Below are 23,923 nucleotides of genomic sequence, written 5' to 3'. Positions count from 1 at the left end.
ATATTTGCAGCAGAGGTGGATACAGGTCTATGGGGAGAGCGCAGGGCAGTGGAATTAGTTTAGATTGTTCTAGCAAAGAGCTGGCACAGACGCAATGGGCCTAACGGCCTCCTCCCTGTGCTGTAAACTTTTATAGTTCGATGATACATTTTGAGAGTTGGTGTAGCAGAGATACAAGTCCTGGAAGCAAGTCTATAAAAAAGTACAATTGTCAGGGGGAAAACTTTGAACTATTTATTAGTTTTCTATTGGGCTCAGTGTTCAGGATGGATGGAGAATTCTAAAGTTGGCCAAATTCTTTCAGGACCGAGATGAATATTACTCCCACACCTGTACACTTGTACAGAGAATCCAGTTTTCCAGGTGCCTATCATAATTTCCAGTCACGGGATGAGCTATAAAGTTACTTCCAGCAGGTAGATAATGGCATGAAACGACTGTGTGTGTACTCGGACGGTGAGAGTCAGCAGCTTAGCAGGATTAAAGACACTGAAAGATTCTCGCACGTTTTCTCATTTATAGTTTTGTTGGAGTTCATAACCTTCTGAAACAATTATAATTTTCCCCTTAACACCACCAACCAGCGACAATCCAGCTACCAAGCTTTTGACCTGCAGTTTCATATGGTGAGAAAAGCCTGGCTGCATTAGCTTCAGTCAATGGGGCTGAACAGTATTTTACTGGCCTCTAATCTTATACTTAGTTCTAATGCCTTATAAATTAGACAGAACTCTGATTTACTGGAAAAAAGAGTAACTGAGCCATATAGGTCAGGAAGGTGCCAGGTTCAGTGCCTGAGTTAGCTGTCATCAGTCCTAGTATTAGCAATATTGCTACAATTGACTTCAGCACTCCAGATTAGGGAGGGAAAAATCAACCAGGGCTCTTTCACCTGATTTCTGTGGAGCATCTCCTGTCAGAAGTGCACAAGTGACCACCAGATAAGGTCACGTGAGCTCAACTGTGATGCTTGCAGCAGTCAAATAGCCTGTTGATACTTACTCTAGAGGCACATGTATGAATAATGGCCAATTGAGTGAGGTAACAAAAGACCCCATGCCTTAGGGAACCACATCTCAGCAAGAAGTTACTGTCTCGTCGAAAAGAGAGGAGGGTGAAGGGGGAAATGCCACTGCAGTCTTCCATTACATGTCTTATTTCTAAAATGAAAGAATAAAATGAAAATGAATCCATTAAACCTTTGTATTGTCAAATGCCAGAAGAAGAGTTCTGCCGTTGGTTAGGAAGATTTCCAGGGCATTGTCACGCAGCTGCCACCATCGCTTGTGAACCTCTTTAATTTCTTCATATGTCCAAGAGAATGAAGCTGGCTCCGTTTCCACTGCAGAACTCTGAAAAACAGCAGTTTTATGGGCAGAAATTATAATGTTTTATAAATATTGTGTAAGAAAGAAAGAACTTGCATTTATATAGCTCCTTTAATTTCCTCAGGATGTCTTAAAACTCTTCACACCCAACAAATGAGGTAAACATAGATAAATGTTGGCCAGAACACCGGGAGAACTCCCCTGCTCTTCTTTGAATGATGCCGTGTGATGTTTTATGCTACCCTGACAATGCAGCATTCCTTCACTACTGCACTGAAGTGTTGGCCTTAGATTATGTGCTCAAGTCCTGTTATGGGACTTAAACCAATAAACTTCTGAATCAGAGGCGAAAGTACAGTACTGCCACAGAGCCTAGCTGATACTTGGAGATCACTTCTCACTTACAACCTTGAAATACTATATTTCTCATAGCAAGTAGCTAAATACTTTTTATAAACCTGTTCAAAGATTGCACTCGACATCACTTTCAATATTTTATTGCAACAGTAAGAATATTATACACACACAAAATTACAATTCAGCAGTTTGGCACAGAAAGTATATGCTAAATTAACTGACTTGTGGTTGATACATTATATACATAACCCTTTTAGTGATTATTCAACTTCACACAAATATTTTGGCATCCCAATGTAAAATGAATCCAATAGGTTAGTTTAAAAAAGTGATCTTGTACTTACAGGATGCTCGAAGGCATCAGCAGCATTGTCCTCAACAAAATACATTCCTGACTCTCCTGGAAGACAACAGATTTCCATCAATTTCTCATATCATTCGAACCTAAATACCTTTCATAGGTCACAGCTCTAACAACAACTTGTGGCGAATTCGCAACTATTACTAACCTAAAAGGAGTTCTCCAAGTGTTTCTCGAGAAGGGGCAACATTGATACATTTTCGAATGAATCTAGTGAGAAAACAAAATACTGGTCTTAGTGAGGTAAACATCAATTACGGTAGCTGCAATACAATTGATCTCTTTTCCCCATCCATTAGAAAATTATTTTACAATAGCAAAATACTGCGGATACTGGAAATCCAAAATAACAACAGAAAATGCTGGAAAAACTCCATGGATGTTGCCTGGCCTACTGAGTTTTTCCAGAAAATTATTTTAGTCTGGATCCACAGGTATTTGCGTATATACTTGATAAAGGAACAATTTGCAGGGCTCTGGGGAAAGAGCAGGGGAGTAGGACTAATTGGATAGCTCTTTCAAAGAGACGGCACAGGCACGATGGACTGAATGGCCTCCTTCTGTGCTGTATCATTCTATGATTTGTCTCTTGCTGCCCCAACTAAAAGGAGGCAGGTGACCAACACTCACGCTGCAAATGCCATTATGAACTAGGCAACAGAAATGCTGCCAGTAGACTGCATTTGGGGATTATCTTCACTTCTTCATGGCAGCCAATATTTACTTCATTAACTACTACTATCAGGGCAAAACCAAGCACCATAGAGTTTATGGCAAACCAAAACCCATCTTCCAATGGAAAAGCTAGTGCTAAGAAAGAAAATGACAATACAGTGCCAGTTCAATAAGTATGTGTCATGCTGTTCTGTGTACTAGTGCCCAAAGAGTTTGATTTAGTACTGTTTTAGAAACTAGTTTGTATTGGAGAAAGGGCAGGGCACAATGGAATGAATGGAGCGTCCTGTGCTGTAACATGCTATGTATTGTCAACCTGAATTAATTTGTGACATTCTTAGCAACAAGGGCAGATTGCAAGAACACCTTTAAACAAGAATAGTTTAAGCCATCATTACTTGGTCATGGTCAGCTGATGAAACTACCTGATGGGTTCACTTGTCGCTTTATCCTTTACAGTTGACGAAAAAGAAGAATGAGATTTATCTTCAAACAAAAAGGATAAAGGTGGCTTCAGTGGTTCTGCAACAAAGAAAAAAATAACTTGAGGACCATTTAACCAGATTAAAGTTACAGAAAACAATCAGCGTTCATTCCATCTTTTTACCCTCTGGTTTCTGCCGGTCTCTGAGCAAGTATTTATTGGGTATTGTCAAATAACATCTCTGTAAACGTCGCCTTTCTCTATTGGGACCTTCTGTAGGATCCAGTTGCCACGAAGTTGGGTAAGACACAGGATCATACCAGACAGCCCTAGAAATCAAATTATTAAAAAGGTTATGCTTAACTAGCTAGTTATATATTGTACAAACACATTTTTAGGTTGCTCCTTATTTCATTAGTACTGGCAGTTATTCCTGTTATACACAAGTCTGGTAATAATCATCTGTGTCACTTCTAACCTACTGAGACGATATAGGATTACATTGTTTTCTATTAGTACCACAACATATATATGGATATAAATCAATCACTAATATTTAGTCTGTTGACAAGAACAGTATCTGGACAGAATGTTTGTTTAGTGTGTTGATCCTAACTGAAATGATGTATTGTACTCTACAAAGCACTAGGGTAGACATGGCTCTACATGGTAGAGAGAAATTAAACAGAACACTTCCTGTTCAGTTGCAGAGCAGTCACCCATCCTTTGTTCCCTGCTGTATCCATTTCTTCTCTGACTACTTGTTTAGTGCACTAGGTGGCAGTCTATTCCATAAGTTACTAAGGCCTAGAAATTCAGTATAGCCATGTTTGGGGCGCTACAGCATGGCGTTCGGTAACTTTTGCACCCGGTGCAACTTAGCGCCACCTTCACTGATATTCAGTTGCATCGCCCCAAGAGGTTGCTGCTGCGCTAAAGCAGGCGATGCACGACTATTAGGCACTAAGCCGGCGATCCGGGGCGCAAACACCGAAGGCGGGCGTAGCGCAGGTGCGGCGAGTTGCTCATTGAGGGCAGACAGTCAGGCGCTGGTCAGCACTTAAAGGGGGAGGGTGGAATTGTTTGACTGCCACGCCCTGCACACTGCAGCCCTAAGGCAAGGCCTGAACACTGCTTCTGGAACAGCTCCACGCCCAGGAAAATGGAGAAGGCCAGGGAGAGAGCGCAGCGCTTCAGTGAGGGTGACCTGAGGCTGCTGGTTGGCGCAGTGGACCGCAGGCACCATATCCTCTTCCCTGAGGGTGGCAGGAGGCCGCTGCCCGCCGAATATCGGAAAGCATGGAGGGATGTGGCAAACAGGGTCACGTCCAACAGCGTGGTTGGCAGGACACCAACCCAGTGCCGGAAAAAATTCAATGACCTCACTCGGGTTGTCAGGGTGAGTACCCTTTCCAGTATCCTCCTCATCCCTGCATGTGCACCCCACTTTATGGCCAAAGGGGCCTGAAAGCCCTAATGGCCAGCCCTCATCCAGCAGCTATGGGACTGTCATGAAAAGCACTTGCGCATTCAGGACTTTAGACACTGTCAGGGCTATTCAACCATGGGAGGCAGTGCGGGCAAGATCAGGGCTTGACACTGTACTTAGAGGCTGTCGTTTCTCTTGCAGGCCAAGCTGGCGCATAACAGAAGACAGCAGCGACAGACCGGGGGAGGCCGTCCTGACCTGAAACAGCTGAGCGACCTCGAGCAGCGAGTGGAGCGGATCATGGCAGGCCGGCTGAGTGGCCCCGTCGCCACTGGAGATGCTGACCCTGTTCTGGGCACCAATGGTAAGGTTTTTGACCTCTCCCTTTCCACTTGCGCCTCACACCAGCATCCTTTGCCACTATCGAACCAATGCAGTGCACAGCAGCACTCATGCCTCCCTCGCTGCCGCCCTGTCCTCACTCTAAAGCAACTCTTGTGCCTCCCTGCTTTCAGATGGTGACTCGCCAGGTGAGGAGGCGGCCCTTCAAGCTGGCACTGTGTCCGAGTCAGACATAGAGGAGGAGGAAGCCAGCCCATCAGGGACACCCTCAGCTGAGGCAGCCCATGGCCATGATGGTGACACGTCTTCCCTGGAGGGGAGCTGGGGGGGGGGGGGGAAGGGTCGGAGGATAGTGAAGCTCCGGGGACCAGCGGGCTGCAGCAACGCGGGAGGGGTGGGGAAGCTCGGCGGCCTTCTCCCCGGAGGGTGAGTGCGGCCTCCAGTCCTGCTACGGTGAGCGCAGAGGAGGTGCGGCTCCTAGCTGAAATGGGCGCCCAGGCTGAGCGCAGGCACATTGAGCTCATGGCTGCAGTGGCAAGGATGCCTGACTCCATAGAGTCACTGGCAAGGAGTGTGCAGGAATTCGGGGCAACACAGGCCAGGAGTCTGCAACAATTCAGTGCAGCACAGGCCAGGAGTCTGCAGGACGTCGCGGCAGCACAGGCTAGGAGTCAGCAGGACTTCGCTGCTTCACAGGCGGCTTCTAGCCAAGTGCTCAGTCGTGCCGTGCATTCACTGGCTGCTGTCATGCAGACACAGACCAGGGCCACACGGGCACTAACTGCTGCCACTCGCTGGATCGGCCAAGCATCGCCAGGGCGCTCGCCGTGCCGCAGCAGCCCAGCAGTCTCTGCCTCAGCAGATTGCTGCACATGCTGGCCCGTGCACGTGCCAATGTATCAGCCGACCAGGGAGTGCCTGTGATCTGTCAGGTTGGCAGCATTCCTGCAGCCAACACTGTCACTCCTCCATTGCAGCTGCCACCAGCTGTTGGACAGACCGCTGCCGCCCAAGCAGAGTTGGAGCAGTCAGCAGCTGGCCCCGCCAGGCCCAGAGCTGGTCCAGGCCGACCCCCAAGGGCATCTGCCGTCTCACCATCTGACCCTCAGCAGCCTTCCCCCAGCCTTGCTGCAGCCACTGGGGTCCCATTGAGGAGCTGCAGGGCGGGTAGGGGCCAATCACGGAAGCAAAACGGATCACCCTCGCAGGGGGAAAAAGTAGAAGGTGTGGCCAAATGTTTTGTTTTATATATAAAGGCCGAGACTGGTGTATTTGTTTCATACATAAAGGCCGAGACTGGTATATTTGTTTTACTTAAAGGCCGAGACTGCTGTATTTGTTTTATATTTAAAGGCCGAGACTGGTATATTTGTTTTACTTATAAAGGCCGAGACTGGTGTATTTGTGTTTTTGGGGGGGGTTTCTCTCCATTAGTTTGTCATGTGGGAAGGGCACAGAGGTATCACAGTAAAAACTTTTCTTAAATCGCACTGTCCATGCTTTCTTTTGGAAGTCCTGGTTGCCCTGCTCGGCTGAGGGCTTGTGGAGCGGCTACATTCATCTTCTGCCATTGGCACAAGCCATTCCCTGAGAGGGGGCCTAGAACCGACTTTGCAATAAGCCGCTGATGGGCGGCCCTTGCACTTTCTGCCTCCCTCCTGTGCTGGTCCTCCTCCTCCTCCTCTGGTGGTCCTCCAATGTCTGCTGGCAGTGGCTGAGTGCTGCGGATAGCCAGGTTGTGCAGCATGCAGCACACAACAACGAAATGGGAGACTCGCTTAGGCGAGTACTGTAGGGCTCCCCCGGAACGATCCAGACAGCGGAACCGTTGCTTCAGCACGCCGATTGTTTGCTCAATGATGTTCCTGGTTGCTTGATGGCTGTCATTGTATCCCTCTTCAGCAGGGGTGCTGGGCGCACGGAGCGGGGTCAGCAGCCAGGTGCACAAAGGATAGCCTTTGTCCCCGAGAAGCCATCCTCGTGGGTGAGGCTGGGCCTCGAACATGTCTGCCACAGAAGTCTGGCGCAGGATGAAGGCATCGTGGCTGCTGCCTGGAAAGCGGGCATTGACAGCTAGGATGAGCTGCCTGTGGTCACACACCAACTGCACGTTGAGCGAATGGTAGCCCTTCCGGTTGCGGTAATCCTCGGCATTCTCCAGAGGTGCCCGCAAAGCCACATGCGTGCAGTCAATGGCGCCCTGCACCATGGGGAAGCCCGCTAATGTTGCAAAGCCCATTGCACACTCTTGCTGCTTGTCCACTGTCATGGGGAAGGCAATGAACTGACATCTCCTTCTGAAAGGGCATTGGTCACCTGGCGGATGCAGCAATGTACCGCAAACTGGGAGATGTTGGAAATGTCCCCAGTAGCGGATTGGAAGGAGCCGGTGGCATAGAAGTTGAGAGCCACCGTCACCTTCACTGCCACCAACAGAGACGTCCTGCTCCTCAGCTGTGGCTGCAAATCTCCGCGAAGCAGGTGGCAGATCTCAGTGACCACCGCCCTTCTGAATCGCAGCCTCCGAACACACTGCTCCTCAGACATGTTCAAATATGAGAACTGCTGGCGGTATACCCTGGGTGGGTAAGGCCTCCTTTGCCGATGCCTGTTGGCCCTTCTCCGTCTGGCCATGACTGGCACTCTCTCACGGCGTCTCTGAGCCCTTTGAATGCAATGGAGAAGCCCAACGTTTCCACCCATTGCAGCCCCCATTATATGTTTCCAATCAATGCTATGACACTGAAGTTAAAGGCAAGTGCAAAGCTGTGGCCTGAAGCCACAAGTACCTGTCCGAGTGTTGAGCCAAACCAGAAAGCTCTCTACCTTTGTCTCTCTCCAAAGATCCGTCTCTCACAAAGAAGGAGTGGTGCAAAATGGCTGCCATTTATACTGCAGGAGGAGTCCCCTTTAATTAGCGCCCCCCGCGCCCCGCAGCGACTGGGAACCGTTCCCCTCTACCAGTCGCTAGGGGCACCAGGCGCACAATAGGCCGGCGCCACTGAATTTCCGGTTCGGGGCGCACAAAGGGCGTTGCACCATGAAATGATGTCAGGATCTGCACGCGCAGCTGAGCGCGCGCAAAGGTTTTGCACCGCTGCTAAATCTTAACTGAAGTTCGCGAGAGGCGCAGATTGCGCCGCGCCGGGGCGCTAGCCGCTTAGCGCCCCACTTCTCCTCCTCCTAAGGCGCTAGCGGCTGGGGCAAACAACTGAATTTCTAGGCCTAAGTACCTGTAGTTAGTCTTTAAGTTACTCTTTTTCTTAGCTTATGTTCTCCATTCTCATCCAAGGTTTTGCACAAATTATCCATCCCACCAACTCAAAATACTTACATCATGTAAATTTCCCCATATTTACTCTTTCACCAATTAGAATAAAGAATTAGCCTCGTGTAGCCTTTATTCAGAGCTCATTATTCTTGACCTTTCCAAACCTTTTCTGTTATCGCTATGTCTTTCTGTAAATAGTGACCAGGCCTACACAGTGCTATAACCGTAGGCTCACCAAAGCTTTATAGATCATTGCCCTTTGCATTCCTTGGATCTTTCTGTTAGTCTTAGCTCAGTGGTAGCACTGTTGTCTTTGAGTCAGAAGGCTGTGGGTTCAAATTCCACTCGAGACTTGAGCACACAATGTAGGCGACACTCCCAGTGCAGTACTGAGGGAGTGCTGCATTGTCGGAGGTGCCATCTTTCAGATGAGACAGGACCAGGTACCATTTATAGGGAATTTGATAGTCAAGAGGATAAACAGGCGTTTCTGTAATGCGAGTCCCGCATGGTGTGTTGCCTCCCTGGAACCAGGATCAAGGATATCACGGAGAGGGTGCAGAACATTTTAATGGGAGGGGTAAGGGGAACAGCCAGAAGTTGTGGTCCATGAACATACGAGTTTCAGGAGCTATGAAAGAAAACAAAAAAGCAGGACCCGAAAAGGTAGCAATCTCTGGATTACACCCAGTATCACGTTAGTGATTATAGTACCAGTACGATAAAACAGGTTCATGCATGGCTGGAGAGATAGTGCAGGAGGGAGGGCTTTAGATTCCTGGGGCATTGAGACCAGTTCTGGGGCAGGAGGGACCCGTACAAGATGGATGGGTTGCGCCTCAACAGGGCTGGGACCAATGTCCTTGCGGGAAGGGTTAAAACTAATTTGGCAGGGGGAGGGGCACCAGGATGAAGCACGAGAGAGGAGAAACAAGGTGCACAGAGGAATAGGAGAGACAAATGGCATTAGAGTAAAATATAGTTCAGAAATAGGAGAGATCATACAGGAGAGCAAATGCAAGGCTGTCTGAGATGGGTTTGAAGTGCATGTGCATAAACGCACGGAGCGTGAAAAATAAGCCTGGTGAGCTGCAGGCACAAGTTGCTATATGTGTCTATGATATAGTGGCAATAACCTGGCTTAAAGGGGAGGATTGGGAACTTAACTGGAGGAGGGATAACTTCAGTGAGTTGAAAATGGATCTGGCCCAGGTGGTTTGGAATCAAAGATAGGTAGGCAGAACAGTAATTGAGCAATGGGAGGCCTTCAAAGAGGAAATGGTTCAGGTACAGAGTAGACATATTCCCATGAGGGGGAAAGGAACTGCATCCAAAGCTAGAGCTCCCTGGATGACTAAAGAGATAGAGGTTAAAATGAGACAGATAAAGGAGGCTTATGACAAATGTAAGGTTCTTAATACAGTAGAGAACCAAGCTGAATATAGAAGGTACAGAGGAGATATAAAAAAGGGAATAAGAGGGTAAAAGAGAATGAGAATAGATTAGCGGTGAACATAAAAGGGAATCCAAAAGGGAATCCAAAAGTCTTTTATAAATATATAAATAGTAAAAGGGTAGTCAAAGGAAGAGTAGTGCCGATTAGGAACCATTAAGGACATCTTCTTGTGGAGGCAGAGGTCATGGCTGAGGTACTAAATGAGTACTTTGCACCAGTCTTCACGAAAGGAGCGGATGCTGCCAATTGCACAGTAATGGAGGAGGTAGTAGAGATATGATAAAAATAAATAAAGAGGAGGTACTTAAAAGGTTAGCAGTACTCAAAATAGAAAAATCACTCAGGCTGGATAGATTGCTGAAGGAAGTAACAGTGGAAATTGCGAAGGCTCTAGCCACAATCTTACAATCCTCCTTGGATATGGGAGTGGTGCCAGAGGACTGGAGGATTGCAAATGTTACAAAGCTGTTCAAAAAAGGGGAGAGGGATAAACCCAGCAACTACAGGCCCGTAAATCTAACTTCGGTGGTGGTGGTGAAACTTTTAGAGATAATAATACGGGACAAAATTAATTGGCACTTGGAAAAATCTGGGTTAATAAATGAAAGCCAGCACGGATTTGTTAAAGGCAAATCTTGTTTGCCTAACTCACAGAATGTACAGCACAGAAACAGGCCGGTGTTTATGCTCCACATGAAACATAAGTTTCTCCTGAATTCCCTATTGGATTTATTAGTGACCATTATTTTCCCATGCACCCCTTGCCCATCTCAGGATATTCTTCTTCACACAGAGAGTGTCAACACATGGAATAGACTCCCAGATAGAAGAATGCAGGCAAAAATCCTGGAACTATTTAAGAAACATTTGGATGGTACAATAGGGTGATGTTAGGATCTCTCTGGATGAGCCTTAATTATCCTGCAATCTTGTGATTTCAAAAAACTTATATTCTGAAATTACTTTACATTTAAGATTTAAGTTGCAACAATATCAGTTATTAAAATGGTGCACTATCTTGCAACCAGGCCTGACAACAGTTGAATGTTACCCTAGCAACCAGAATGTATCAGCTCGGCATTTTCCTGTTCTCCTCTTGTTGGATAATACCCTATGAATGCTGGGAATTGTAGTGCAATCATTGGCTTCCAGATTGAAGTCAAATTAAACAAAATAGGAGACTTTACTACAGCAATTATATGTTTGAACTATAGATGTATTATTTTAATTTTGTGTTTCTCTACAATTCTCCACTCAACCCCAAGTGACTAAAGACATATGCGTTATTTTATTTTTGAGCAGAAATGCTGTGCAATTTTTAATAAAAGGTAAATGCACTGTTCTGGGACCTGATTATTGTCAAGGCCACAGGAAGCGAGAAGGCGCTCTTCTCAGATCTCATCTAATTGGCTAGAAGCTCTCTGTGGTAAACCACTGTTAACCTGTACATGCCTGTGTGGTAAACCACTGTTAACCCTGTACAAGTCCAGGCATGTCTCAGCCCCTGGCTCCACCCCTAAGCCCGGGTATAAAGGTGACTCACCACCCTTCCCCCGGGAGCTCTTAGGATGGATTCACTAGCAGAGGCATGCTCTAGTTCTTAGTCAATAAAAGCCTACTTCATAGAAGTCCATTTCGTAGTCTTTGGTATTGTTGATAGCACATCAATTTTATTGACTAATTTTCAACATGGAGCAAATCCTGAAGCTGGAACGTTTAGACCTGGATCCTCAAGCAGCAGATGCAGCCCATAACTTTGAACACTGGCTGAGCTGTTTCGAAGCCTTCCTGGAGGCCTCCAGCACTACTGTCACGACAGATGACGCGAAACGGCTTGTCTTGAACTCACGGGTGAGCCACCGAGTCTACTCGATCATCCGAGACGCCACTACTTACGCGGCCGCTATCGCGACGCTAAAGGAACAATATGTGAGGCCTGTTAACGAGGTCTACGCCAGACACCTCCTGGCTACCCGAAAACAGCGCCCCGGGGAATCGGGCGCTGAATATTTACTGGCACTGAGAGTCCTCGGCCGGGACTGTAATTGCAAAGCGGTGACGGCCAAGGAATGCACGGAAGACCTGATCCGAGACACCTACGTAGCCGGCATCAGGTCCAACTATACTCGGCAGAGGCTGCTGGAACAGAGGGGGCTCGACCTGCAGAAGACGGTGGCCCTCGCTAACTCGTTAGACGTGGCCCTCCAGAACATGGACGCCTACCCCCCTGACCGGATGGCCACGTGGATGCCACGGGAGCAGCCATCTTGGGACCCGGTAAGGCCACAAGCCGCCAGCAGCCCAACTACAGCTGCAATGACCAGAGGCCAGAAATGCTACTTCTGCGGCCAGGCCAAGCACCCCAGACAGCAATGCCCAGCAAAGGACGCGACCTGCTCCAAATGCGGCAAGAAAGGCCACTACGCGAGAGTGTGCAAGGCGAAATCGACCCCCAATTCCAGCAACGCCGCGTGTGAACCGTACAGGCCGCCATTTTGGACCCCACCAACCACGTGTGAGCCGTGCGGGCCGCCATTTTGGACACCACCAGCCGAGGGGGAGCCGCCATCTTGGACACCATCTCGGGACCAGGCCCTCGGCGCGGGCGAATACTACAGCGACCCACCGACCTCGACGATGGCCTCCATCACCCTGGACCAATCTAGGCCCCATCAACTAGCCAGGTCCATGATGAACGTAAAGGTAAATGGCCATGCCACAAATTGCCTTTTCGACTGCGGAAGCACGGAGAGCTTCATCCACCCTGACACGGTGCGACGCTACTCCCTATCGGTTATGCGCACACGCCACCAGGTCTTTATGGCCTCAAAGTCCCATACGGCAGACGTTGGCGGCTACTGTGTAGCGACTCTGAGTGAACGGCGTGGAGTACAGAGAGTTTAAATTCCTCGTCCTGCCACAGCTCTGCGCTCCCGTACTGCTAGGATTAGACTTCCAGTGCCATCTGGAGAGCGTCACGATGGCATATGGCGGGCCCCTGCCCCCACTTAGTCTGCAGCCAGCAGAATTTAAACACGGCGCCGCGCAAAGCATGCAGCCTGTCCACCCTGAAGGTCAAACCCCCCCCCGTTGTTCGCTAACCTCGCCAAAGACTGCAAGCCAATTGCTACTAAAAGCAGGCGGTACAGTGTCGGGGATAGGAGCTTTATTAAATCAGAAGTACAAAGACTCCTGAGGGAAGGGATTATCGAGGGCAGCACCAGCCCATGGCGAGCCCAAGTGGTGGTAGTAAAGACCGGCGAAAAACAGCGCCTGGTTATTGATTACAGCCAGACGATCAATCGATACACGCAATTAGACGCATACCCACTTCCCCGCATATCTGACATGGTCAACCAGATAGCACAATACCGGGTATTCTCGACGATTGATCTGAAGTCGGCATACCACCAGCTCCCCATCAAGCCTGAGGACCGCCAGTACATGGCCTTCGAGGCTGACGGTCGCCTCTACCACTTCCTCCGAGTCCCCTTCGGCGTCACCAACGGGGTCTCGGTCTTCCAAAGGGAGATGGACCGGATGGTTGACCAGAACGCGCTGCAGGCCACCTTCCCCTATCTAGACAACGTCACCATCTGCGGCCATGACCGGCAGGACCACGACGCCAACCTAGAAAAATTCCTCCGTACGGCCCAACGGCTGAATCTGACATACAACAGAGAAAAATGTATGTTCTGCACCGCGCGCCTCGCTATTCTTGGCTGCGTGGTGGAAAACGGAGTCATCGGCCCCGACCCCGACCGAATGCGCCCCCTCCTGGAACTACCCCTCCCCCACTGCCTAAAAGCCCTGAAGAGATGCCTAGGGTTCTTCTCTTACTACGCCCAGTGGGTGCCCAACTATGCGGACAAAGCCCGGCCCCTCATGAAGTCAACCTCCTTCCCCCTGACGGCAGAGGCCCGTGTGGCCTTCACCCTCATAAAAGAGGACATTGCGAAGGCCACAATGCACGCAGTGGATGAGTCCATCCCTTTCTAAGTGGAGAGCGATGCATCCGACTTCGCCCTAGCCGCAACCCTTAACCAGGCGGGGAGACCCGTGGCCTTCTTTTCACGGACCCTCCAGGGCCCCGAAATTCGACACTCCTCAGTCGAGAAGGAGGCCCAGGCGATAGTGGAGGCTGTACGGCACTGGAGGCATTACCTGGCCGGTAAACGTTTCACCCTGCTCACTGACCAACGGTCAGTAGCATTTATGTTTAACAACAGACAAAGGGGGAAAATCAAAAATGATAAGATATTGTGGTGGAGGATCGAGTTATCCACCTACAACTACGATATCTTATACTGGCCCGGGAAACTTAATGAGCCCCCAGACGCCCTATCCCGTGGGACATGTGCCAACGCACAAGTCGATAGGCTACGGACCCTCCACAATGATCTCTGCCACCCGGGGGTCACCAGGTTCTTCCACTTTATTAAAGCTCGCAACCTGCCTTACTCCATCGAGGAGGTCAGGACCATGACCTGGAACTGCCAGGTCTGCGCCGAATGCAAACCGCATTTTTATAGGCCAGACAGGGCACACCTGATTAAAGCCACCCGCCCCTTCGAACGTCTCAGCGTCGATTTCAAGGGGCCCCTTCCCTCCTCTGACTGCAACACGTACTTCCTCAATATTATTGACGAGTACTCCAGTTTCCCCTTCGCCATCCCCTGCCCGGACATGACCAGCGCCACAGTCTCCACGACCTGTTCGCCATATTTGGCTTCCCCAATTACATCCACAGCGACAGGGGCTCGTCGTTCATGAGTGGCGAGCTGCGCCAGTACCTGCTCGAGAAGGGCATAGCCACAAGCAGGACTACCAGCTACAACCCCCGGGGTAACGGACAGGTAGAGAGGGAGAACGCAACGGTGTGGAAGACCGCCATGCTCGCCCTAAAATCCAAGGGCCTCCCAATCTCCCGCTGGCAAGATGTCCTCCCCGATGCGCTCCACTCCATACGATCACTGCCCTGTACTGCCACAAACGCCACCCCTCACGAGAAGATGTTCGTCTTCCCCGGGAAATCCACCTCGGGGACATCACTACCGCCATGGCTGACGTCTCCGGGACCCGTCCTGCTCAGGAAACACGTGAGGAGCCATAAGACGGACCCCCTGGTCGAAAAGGTTCACCTCCTCCACGCCAACCCACAGTACGCCTACGTGGCGTATCCTGACGGGCGGGAGGACACAGTCTCAATTCGAGACCTCGCACCCTCAGGTACCACCCGAAACACCATCGATCACCATCCACTACCTCCACCACTACCCACGACGCACCACCGGGGTGTCTACCACGAACTGACGACATGCCGGTGCCATCCCTACCCCGAGAGGACGACACGCCAGTGCTCCGTCCCACGCGAGAAGCGGCCGCGGGCAAAGAACCGCCGCAACCGGCACCACGAAGATCATTACGGCAGACAAGACCCCCGGAGAGACTTTCGTATACGAACTTTTGAAACACTTCACCCCGCCGGACTCTTTTTTAAACGAGGGGTGAATGTGGTAAACCACTGTTAACCTGTACATGCCTGTGTGGTAAACCACTGTTAACCCTGTACAAGTCCAGGCATGTCTCAGCCCCTGGCTCCACCCCTAAGCCCGGGTATAAAGGTGACTCACCACCCTTCCCCCGGGAGCTCTTAGGATGGATTCACTAGCAGAGCCATGCTCTAGTTCTTAGTCAATAAAAGTCTACTTCATATAAGTCCATTTCGTAGTCTTTGGTATTGTTGATAGCGCATCACTCTCTTCATGCAGTAGTTTGAATGGAGTTGTATTTCTGATATGCTCAGTCAAGTTCACAACAGCAAAAAGATAGATGACAGATAAATCCGGAGTTCAATTTGTTTAATGTGAAAGGAGAAGAGTCATCGAGTTTTACAGCACAGAAAGAGGCCCTTCGGCCCATCGTGTCTGCGCCGTGTCATGGCAAATTTTCTCAATGGGGGGAATTTTAACATTGAGGAGTGCGTGAGTTTAGCTGCAGGTGGTGGGGGGGGGCCGTTAAAATTGTGGAAAATGTCAGCGAATCCGGAAGCCGGCTCCAACCCGCCAATTTCCAGGTTTAACTCTGGTGCGTTCAGTTGTGTTTGTGTAACTCCCTCAGAAAGGCAGGTTAGGAATTTGAATATTTAAATCAGTGAATTGCAAATTGATTGAGTTCTTTGATGAAGTAACAGAGAGGGTTGATGAAGGTAGTGCAGATGATGTTGTGTATATGGACTTTCAAAAGGTGTTTGATTAAAGTACCACATAATAGACTCATTAGCTAAATTGAATCCCTTGGGATTAAAGCGGCAGTGGCTGCGTGGATACATAATTGGCTAAGGGACAGAAAGCAGAGAGTAGTGGTGAACAGTTGTTTTTCAGACTGGAGGGAACTATACAGTGATGTTCCCCAGGGGTTGGTATTAGGACCACTGCTCTTTTTGATGTACAGGAAACTTTCGTTTAACCGGAGGTTAAATGTCCGGAAAGCTCTATCTACCGGCAAAATTCAGGAGCCGTTTCCTATAAGTTTTTTTTACTTCTCGTTGCTTTTTTTTTTTCCAGTCAGGCTCTGCAAGGTCTAGCTGAAGCTGTTGCTTAGCTACAGAGACGCTTTTAATCTGTGGCCGACTGTTTTGAAGCTGTTGCTAAGCAACAGGGTTTGTTGATTCACACGGAGCTCAAAAGCTCCGTATGTTTTAACATTAGCGCTGGTTTCTACGGCAGTTTTGATGGTACGGCACCAGCTCGGTCCCATCAGTGCCGGATACCAGAAAGTTTCCTGTATATTACTGACATGGGCTTGGGTACACATGGCATAATTTCAAAGTTTGCAGATGACACGAAACTCGGAAATGTCGTAAACAATGAGGATAGTAACAGACATCAGGAGGACAAAGACAGACTGGTGAAATGGGAAGACACATGGCAGATAACATTTAACGCTGAGAAGTGATTCATTTTGGTAGGAAGAATGAAGAGAGGCAATATAAACTAAAGGGTACAATTTTAAAGGGAGTGTAGGAACAGAAAGACCTGGGGGTGTATGTACACAAATCTAGTGAAGTTGGCAAGACAAGTTGAGAAGGCTGTTAAAAAAGCATACGGGAACCTTGGCTTTATAAATAGAGGCATAAGAGTACAAAAGCAAGGAAGTTATGCTAAACCTTTATAAAACTCTGGTTAGGCCTCAGCTGGAGTATTATGTTCAATTCCACACTTTAAGAAGGATGTCAAGGCCTTAGAGAGGGTGCAGAAGAAATTTATTAGAATGTACCAGGGATGAGGGACTTCAGTTACATAGGATTACATTACATTGCATAGGATATATGGCATAGAACAGGCCATTCGGCCCAACCAGTCCATGCCAGCGTTTATGCTCTACACGAGCCTCCTTCTGTCTTTCCTCATCTAAATCTATCAGCATAACCCTCTATTCCCTTCTCCCTCATATGCTTGTCTCGCCTCCCCTTAAATGCATCTCTACTTTTCGCTTCAACCACTCCCTGTGGTAGCGAGTTCCACATTCTCACCACTCTTTGGGTAAAGAAGTTTCTTCTGAATTCCCTATTGGATTTCTTGGTGACTATCTTCTATTGATGGCCTCTAGTTCTGCTCTTCCCCACAGGTGGAACCATTCTCTCTGTATCCAGTCCTAGTCTGGCAGCTATATCCTTCAGGACTCGGCCAGCTCGGTCAGTAGTGGTGCTACCAAACACTCTTGATGATGGACAATGACGTCCCCCACCCAGAGTACATAATATGCCCTTGCTACCCTCAGTGCTTCTTCCAAGTTCGTGTGGGTGGGAAACCCTTCAACTTGCAATGTGAAATATCCTGGTTAGTTCTGAGGCATGTTGCTCCCATTCACAACAGTGACTACACTTCAAAAGTACTTCATTGGCTGTGAAGTGCTTTGAGACGCTCTGAGATCATGAAAGGCGCTGTATAAACACACATTTGTTCTTTCTTTCCATCTAATTCTACTTTCTTTGGCATTTGGTGCAACTTTATCCGATTGTTTGCCCAATTGTCTTTCTTGCTAGAGTCACTGGGCTGGATTTTAATTCTGGGGCGGGCTGGGGTCGTGTAATCCGCATTTCGCATTATCCACCCGAATCTAAATCGATGTGGGAGATTGATGCGATTTTAACTTAATTGGCCAATTGAGGTCCAACATGTGGGAACCCATGACAAATGAGTTTTTCCAGTCTGAAAGTCGCCTCCGATGACGTCATCATTGCTGCTGCATTTAAGGTCTGCAACAAGCCTTGCTTCTTCTGCAGACTGCCAACCTTTTGGCCTTTCATGCTACAGGGACCTGGAGGAAGAATGGCCAGCCACAGAGCTAGGGCTGCTCCGAGGTTTGATGACGTTGCCTTGCAGGCTTTAGTTGAGGGAGCAAGAGCTCATAAAAAGGTACTCTTCCCTTCTTCAGGGAGGAAGAAGCCTCCCCAGCAGGCCAAGGCTGTGTGGATCCAGGTGGCAGACGAGGTCAACTTATTATCAGTAACCTGCAGAACCTGGCTTCAGTGCAGGAAGAGATTTCATGACCTTCTGCGCACTGGAAAAGTGAGTATGAATTTCCCATCACCCTCAATCTGATCCCCATTGCCTTTCCTCACCAGCACTCAGCTTTAGCAATCTCTTCCTCCACATCCCACTTGACACTCACATCCATGCGCCCTTACCCATTCCCTCTCTCCCTATGGTCACATTCACCTAACTATTCAGCCCTCACACTCCCTATCGCTGTGATGCTATGAAAACAACTGACAACACACAGGGCGGGCCCTTGGTCTTGCCACCTCACTCCATCTTTGTCTCCTTCTAAGTATCTATGCTGTGGAATCTCAACACTCACTCCTTCATTCTCACTCAAACTCCACTTGTCTCCCTCATTGCAGGAAAAGAGAGCTCACAATAAGCGAGAAAGAGCGAGGACAGGAGGAGGGCCACCCTCAGTAGCCCACCTCATCCCCTGGGAGGAGGCGGTCCTGGAGATCATAGGAGTGGAGGAAGATGCGCAAGTGGGGGACGGACAGAGGGGTGCATCACAGCAAGCTGGTGACAGAATAGTTTTCCATCTCTCTCATTGACATTGCATGAGTCGCTGATAATGATTCTGAAGCTCTAACAGATTGACTTATCATCTGCAATGTGCATGTAACCTTGGCATCACATCTCTGACTCTTTCCTTTACTCCCCCACAGGACCATCGCAAGCACCCGTCCCCACTAGCCAGGAGGAACAGCATCAGCCTCAAGACTCCTCAGAGGAAGCTGCAGCCTCTGAGGGCACAGCGTCAGCAGAATTCAGCGCACCCAGCACCAGCGCAGACACTCGCACCTCGGCGGGACCTTCGGGACATAGAGTAGTGTTGTCATCTGGTGTATCACAGCTCACAAGTGAGCATCAGCAGATTGTGGAGACAGGGACAGCAGTGGAGAGTCCTAGGAGGGCGCAGGACTCTGCCAGCTTGGCTCAGCTGCATGACGACCCTCTGCCTCTGGGTCCATCCATAAGATCAGCGGTGCTGGAACTCCAGGAACAGATGCAGGAGTCTCTGGCAGGTTTTGTCTCCAGGGTCGCTGCGAGTGTGGAGTGAATGGAGCAGTCCATAGCAAACATGAGCAGAGCCTTTGTGGAGTCATTGGCGCATGAACGCATCACCATGGAAAGGATGGCACCCTCCATGGAGGTGATAAGTCGCCAGAGTGCAGAAAACATGGTGAGTGTTCAGAATAGAATGACATTTCTGGAGGAGCGATGGTCATCTATTGAACAGAGAAACCAGGCCTTCATGGAAGTCCCCTTCTGAGTAGGACTGCCAGTGCAGATACGGGTCCCCATGGCCCCCCTGATGTGCAGCAAGGTGCTCTCAAGCCACTTGCAAGTGCTGAGTGGGACCTGACCCATGAGAGGGAAGTTGGTGGCAGACATCAAGGAAGTGGGGGCTCCTCTCCAAGCGCTCACACTTCCATGCCACTGCAGAGCCCTCGGTCAGAGCCCCACCAGAGACCACACCCATCTGAGATCGGCGTCTCAACCCCTGCACAGCCGCAGGAGCAGTTGACTGTTGCTGAGCCCTCACAGGTTCGCAACCTCAGAGGACGCCCGCCAAAGGTGCCGAGACAGGAGCAGCAGGAAAGTGAGCAAGGGGCCTCCACATCTGCTGAAGCCACAGGTGAAGCACCACGTAGGAGCACGCGTAAGAGAAAGATACTGCACAAATAGTCACAAGGGTAGTCACTTGGGTGAAATTAGATGTTTTCTGTGAAAATGCCATCAGATGAATAATGTAAATAAAAAATCTGATGGCTACTGCTGTAGTTGTGGCGTGTGTCATTTTGTGAATGGGACTTTCACATTGAGGGCTTAGGATTATTTGCAATTGTCAGTATGGTGGTCAAATTGCTAGGAATCCGCTGGTCCTTGGCCATTGTTGATGCTCAGGTAAGAAGCTGTGAGGCAAAAGTGCGCGATTGGTTAGGCTAAGCAAATCTGGCCAAGATGAGTGCGTTCCTTGCATCCCGGGCAGCAATGTTCTCGTGTACTGCTGCCGCTGGTTGATGGGCCTCTGCAAGATGTTCGTTTTCGCTCTCCTCCTCCTCATGAGGAGGATATGTGACGAGCCACTTGGCCCTCAGGAATCTGCAAGCCACGGCGCTGTGCCATGTTGTGAAGTGCACAGCAAACCACGACGATTCTGGAGACCCTGGCTGCTGAGTACTGCAGGGCTCCACCTGATCTATCCAGGCATCTGAAGCGCATCTTCAGCAAACCGATGGTTTGCTCGATTACGGCTCTGGTGGACATGTGGCTGGAGTTGTAGCTCTCCTCAGCTTCGTTGGATGGTCTCAACGGCTTCATTAGCCACGTCTTCAGGGGATAGCCCTTGTCTCCAAGTAGCCAGCTGTTAAGTTGGTCGGGCGGACTGAATAGTGGAGGCACACTAGACTGGCGCAGTATGAAGGAGTCATGGCAACTGCCAGGGTACTTGGCACAAACATGCAAAATTTCCTTCTTGTGGTCACACACCAGCTGAACGTTAAGGGAGTGGAAGTCCTTGCGGTTGACAAAAATACCTGGATTGCGATGGGGTGCCGTAAGGGCCACATGTGTGCAGTCAACGACGCCTTAGCTAATCCAACCGCACGTGCCGTGACACTTGCTTGATCCTTGGTGAAATGGATGTGATTGTGAGAGATGGCAAAGAGGGCATCGGTTACCTGCGTGATGCAAGTGTGTGGGGCCGCCTGGGAGATGCCGCTGATCCCTGGAATGAGCCTGAGGCAAAAAAGTTGAGTGCGGTGGTGACTTTGACGGCCACTGGTAAGGGTTGTCCACCTGGTCTTCTGGCCTGCAGGTGTTGTTGCAGCATTGCGCAGATGTTACCCAGTACCTCTCGCGAAAGTCGGAGCCGCCTTTGGCACTGCTGCTCAGACATGTTGAGGTAGCTGACCCTGTGTCTGTAGACCCTGTTTGGGGGGTATCTCCTGCGCAGACAGGCTTCCATGCGCTGGCCCCTTCTGGCCTGTGCAGCTTCAGGTGGGTGATCAGCGGCTTGGCACTGCTGCTGTTGGTGCTGCTGTTGTTCCTGGTTCTGCTGGTGCCACGGCTGGTCTTCGTCCTCATCTAATGTCCAGAAGGGAAGGAAATAAATGGCTCCCATGCTTCTGGTATATGCCTCAGTTGAGGAAGCGCTCAGTGAAGGTGGCGAGAGGGGTTTCCCAGGAGGTCATACTGGAGATGGGTGTCAGGCTCCAAACTTCCACAGCTGTGGTTATGCCTTTTAAAAGTTCCCCCAGACCTGAGACTACAAAGTCCTGCCACCTGCAATCGATGGCTGATCAAATCTCCTCTTTAATGGTTGAGCTGCAGCTGATAGTCAGCAATCCAATTGTGCTCCTGCCAGGTTTCACCGTCATGTTTCAGAACAGGCATATTTCACGTGGGAACAGGGTTAAAATCGCAAAGGCCTTTCAAAATGGCATTAGAGAGGCAATTTAGTGCTTGTTAAGGGCCTTAACGGCCTATCCCGCCTCTTGGAGGTGGGACAGAGACGGGACCATTAGACATGAATTAATGAAAATTGCTTGGAGGCGGGATGAAGGCGGGGTTGGGCCCACATGCCAGTTTTTGCAATTTTAACCCCACACACACCTCCAATCCTGCTTCCACGGCCCAATAAAAATCCTGCCCACTGACTCTTACTGAGGTGCAATTCCACAGCCACTTGAGTGAGGTACTAGAGGGCTGTGCCATGCAATTCAGAGTGAGTGCCAGCAGGACAACTGGATACTTTCCAGCTGGAGTCGATAGATGGCGATCAGGTGCAGGAGCCCCGGCTACTTTTTACCCTTCCTAGCCCCGCGGAATTGGAGTACAACTGTAGCACCCGGTTGAGATCAGCTTAGACTGGGACCTTCTTGTCTGAATAGCTGGGTGCTTTATTGGCTGCTGTCACCAAATGGGCCAGTGGAGGAAGCTCAAAGTGGGACATTTGCAACCATTATCAATGTAAACATTCAAGTCTTTTTCATGTTGCACTTTATTTAACGTACCCATCATTCTGTAACTATGGACCGTATCTACTGATTGTTGGTGATTTTTATGCTGACCGAGTGCCAGGTGGAAAAAGTGCTCTCAAAATTGAAGCTAACTTTGACCATATTAATGCCACGTTGCATTTTCTTATACGGGTTTAACTCAGTTGGGAAGTTGGGAATGCTTATTGCTGGTTGACTAAAAGTACTGATTAAGTCTATATAATTAGGAGATGGAGCCAATCCAGTTTAGTATGTCATTTTTCACACTTAAAAAGGCTGCGTTTTAAGCCCCAAAGGAAGTCAATATTTCAGGTGACTGCCAAACTAAACTGTGCCTTTTTGAAAGTCAAAATATGGATGATATACAAGCAGCAGTGTTTCCCATTGTCACTTTTAGATGAGGATGAGGAAAAAACATTTCCTTCATAACATGAAAACACAGCTGGCTACATGGTAAAGCTTTTATCCCATTGTGTGTTTTCTCAAGGTGCTGAGGGCTTTCTCCCAGCTCCTATTTTGTGTTCACAGTGAACTACAGTTTCCTTAAGTGGACCTACATGGCCTATGATCTTAAATATACAATATTAGGCAAGTTGTGAATGGGAGCAACATGCCTCAGAACTAACCAGGATATTTTACTTTGTAAGTTAAAGGGTTTCCCACCCACAAGAACACAACTTGGAAGAAGCACTGAAGATAGCAAGGGTGCATTATGTACTCTGGGTGGGGGACTTCAATTTCCATCACCAAGAGTGGCTCGGTAGCACCACCACTGACTGAGCTGGCCGAGTCCTGAAGGACATAGCTGCCAGACTAGGACTGCAGCAAGTGGTGAAAGAACCAACATGAGAGAAAAACCTACTTGACCTCGTCCTCACCAATCTACCTGTCGCAGATGCATCTGTCCATGACAACATTGGTAGCAGTGACCACCGCACAGTCATTGGAGACAAAATCTCGTCTTCACACCGAGGACACCCTCCATCGTGTTGTGTGGCACTACCACCGTGCTAAATGGGATAGATTCAGAACAGATCTAGCAGCTCAAAACTGGGCATCCGTGAGGCACTGTGGGCCATCAGCAGCAGAATTGTATTCCACCACAATCTGTAACCTCATGGCCCAGCATATCCCTTACTCTACCATTACCATCAAGCCAGGGGACCAACCCTGGTTCAATGAGGAGTGCAGAAGAGCAGGCCAGGAGCAGCACCAGGCACACCTAAAAATGAGGTGCCAACCTGGGGAAGCTGCAACACAGGACTATATGCATGCTAAACAGCGGAAGCAGCATGCTATAGACAGAGCTAAGCGATCCCACAACCAACGGATCAGGTCAAAGCTCTGCAGTCCTGCCACATCCAGTCATGAATGGTGGTGGACAATTAAACAACTAACAGGAGGAGGAGGCGCCATGAACATCCCCATCCTCAATGATGGCGGAGCCCAGCATGCGAATGCAAAAGACAATGCTGAAGCGTTTGCAACCATCTTCAGCCAGAAGTGTAAAGTGGATGATCCATACTGGCCTCCTCCTGAGGTCCCCACCATCACAGAAGCCAGTCTTCAGCCAATTCGATTAATTCCATGTGATATCAAAAAACGGCTCAGCGCACTGGATACAGCAAAGGCTGTGGGCTCTGACAACATCCCGGCTGTCATGCTGAAGACTTGTGCTCCAGAACTATCTGCGCCTCTAGCCAAGCTGTTCCAGTACAGCTACAACA

General features: G+C 49.2%; 1 protein-coding gene across 6 annotated transcripts in view; it reads right to left on the bottom strand.

The window, feature by feature from the left end:
• The window catches only part of lyst (lysosomal trafficking regulator), a 429,684-nt gene that overhangs the window by 48,092 nt on the left and 357,669 nt on the right, over window positions 1–23,923 (bottom strand). For all 6 annotated transcript variants that reach the window (XM_085996691.1, XM_085996696.1, XM_085996697.1 and 3 more), the window contains 5 exons: window positions 3,329–3,474; window positions 3,147–3,243; window positions 2,195–2,256; window positions 2,030–2,085; window positions 1,200–1,352 (listed from right to left, as the gene is read on the bottom strand). In XM_085996691.1, coding sequence (XP_085852817.1) covers window positions 1,200–1,352; window positions 2,030–2,085; window positions 2,195–2,256; window positions 3,147–3,243; window positions 3,329–3,474 — 514 coding nt within the window. The remainder of the gene's footprint in view (window positions 1–1,199; window positions 1,353–2,029; window positions 2,086–2,194; window positions 2,257–3,146; window positions 3,244–3,328; window positions 3,475–23,923) is intronic.

The sequence above is a fragment of the Somniosus microcephalus genome, chromosome 9 (assembly GCF_052327205.1).
Source record: "Somniosus microcephalus isolate GS21.2 chromosome 9, FLI_Smic_1.0, whole genome shotgun sequence".
NCBI classification, from domain to species: domain Eukaryota; kingdom Metazoa; phylum Chordata; class Chondrichthyes; order Squaliformes; family Somniosidae; genus Somniosus; species Somniosus microcephalus.
This window is presented reverse-complemented; position numbering and strand designations above follow the sequence as displayed.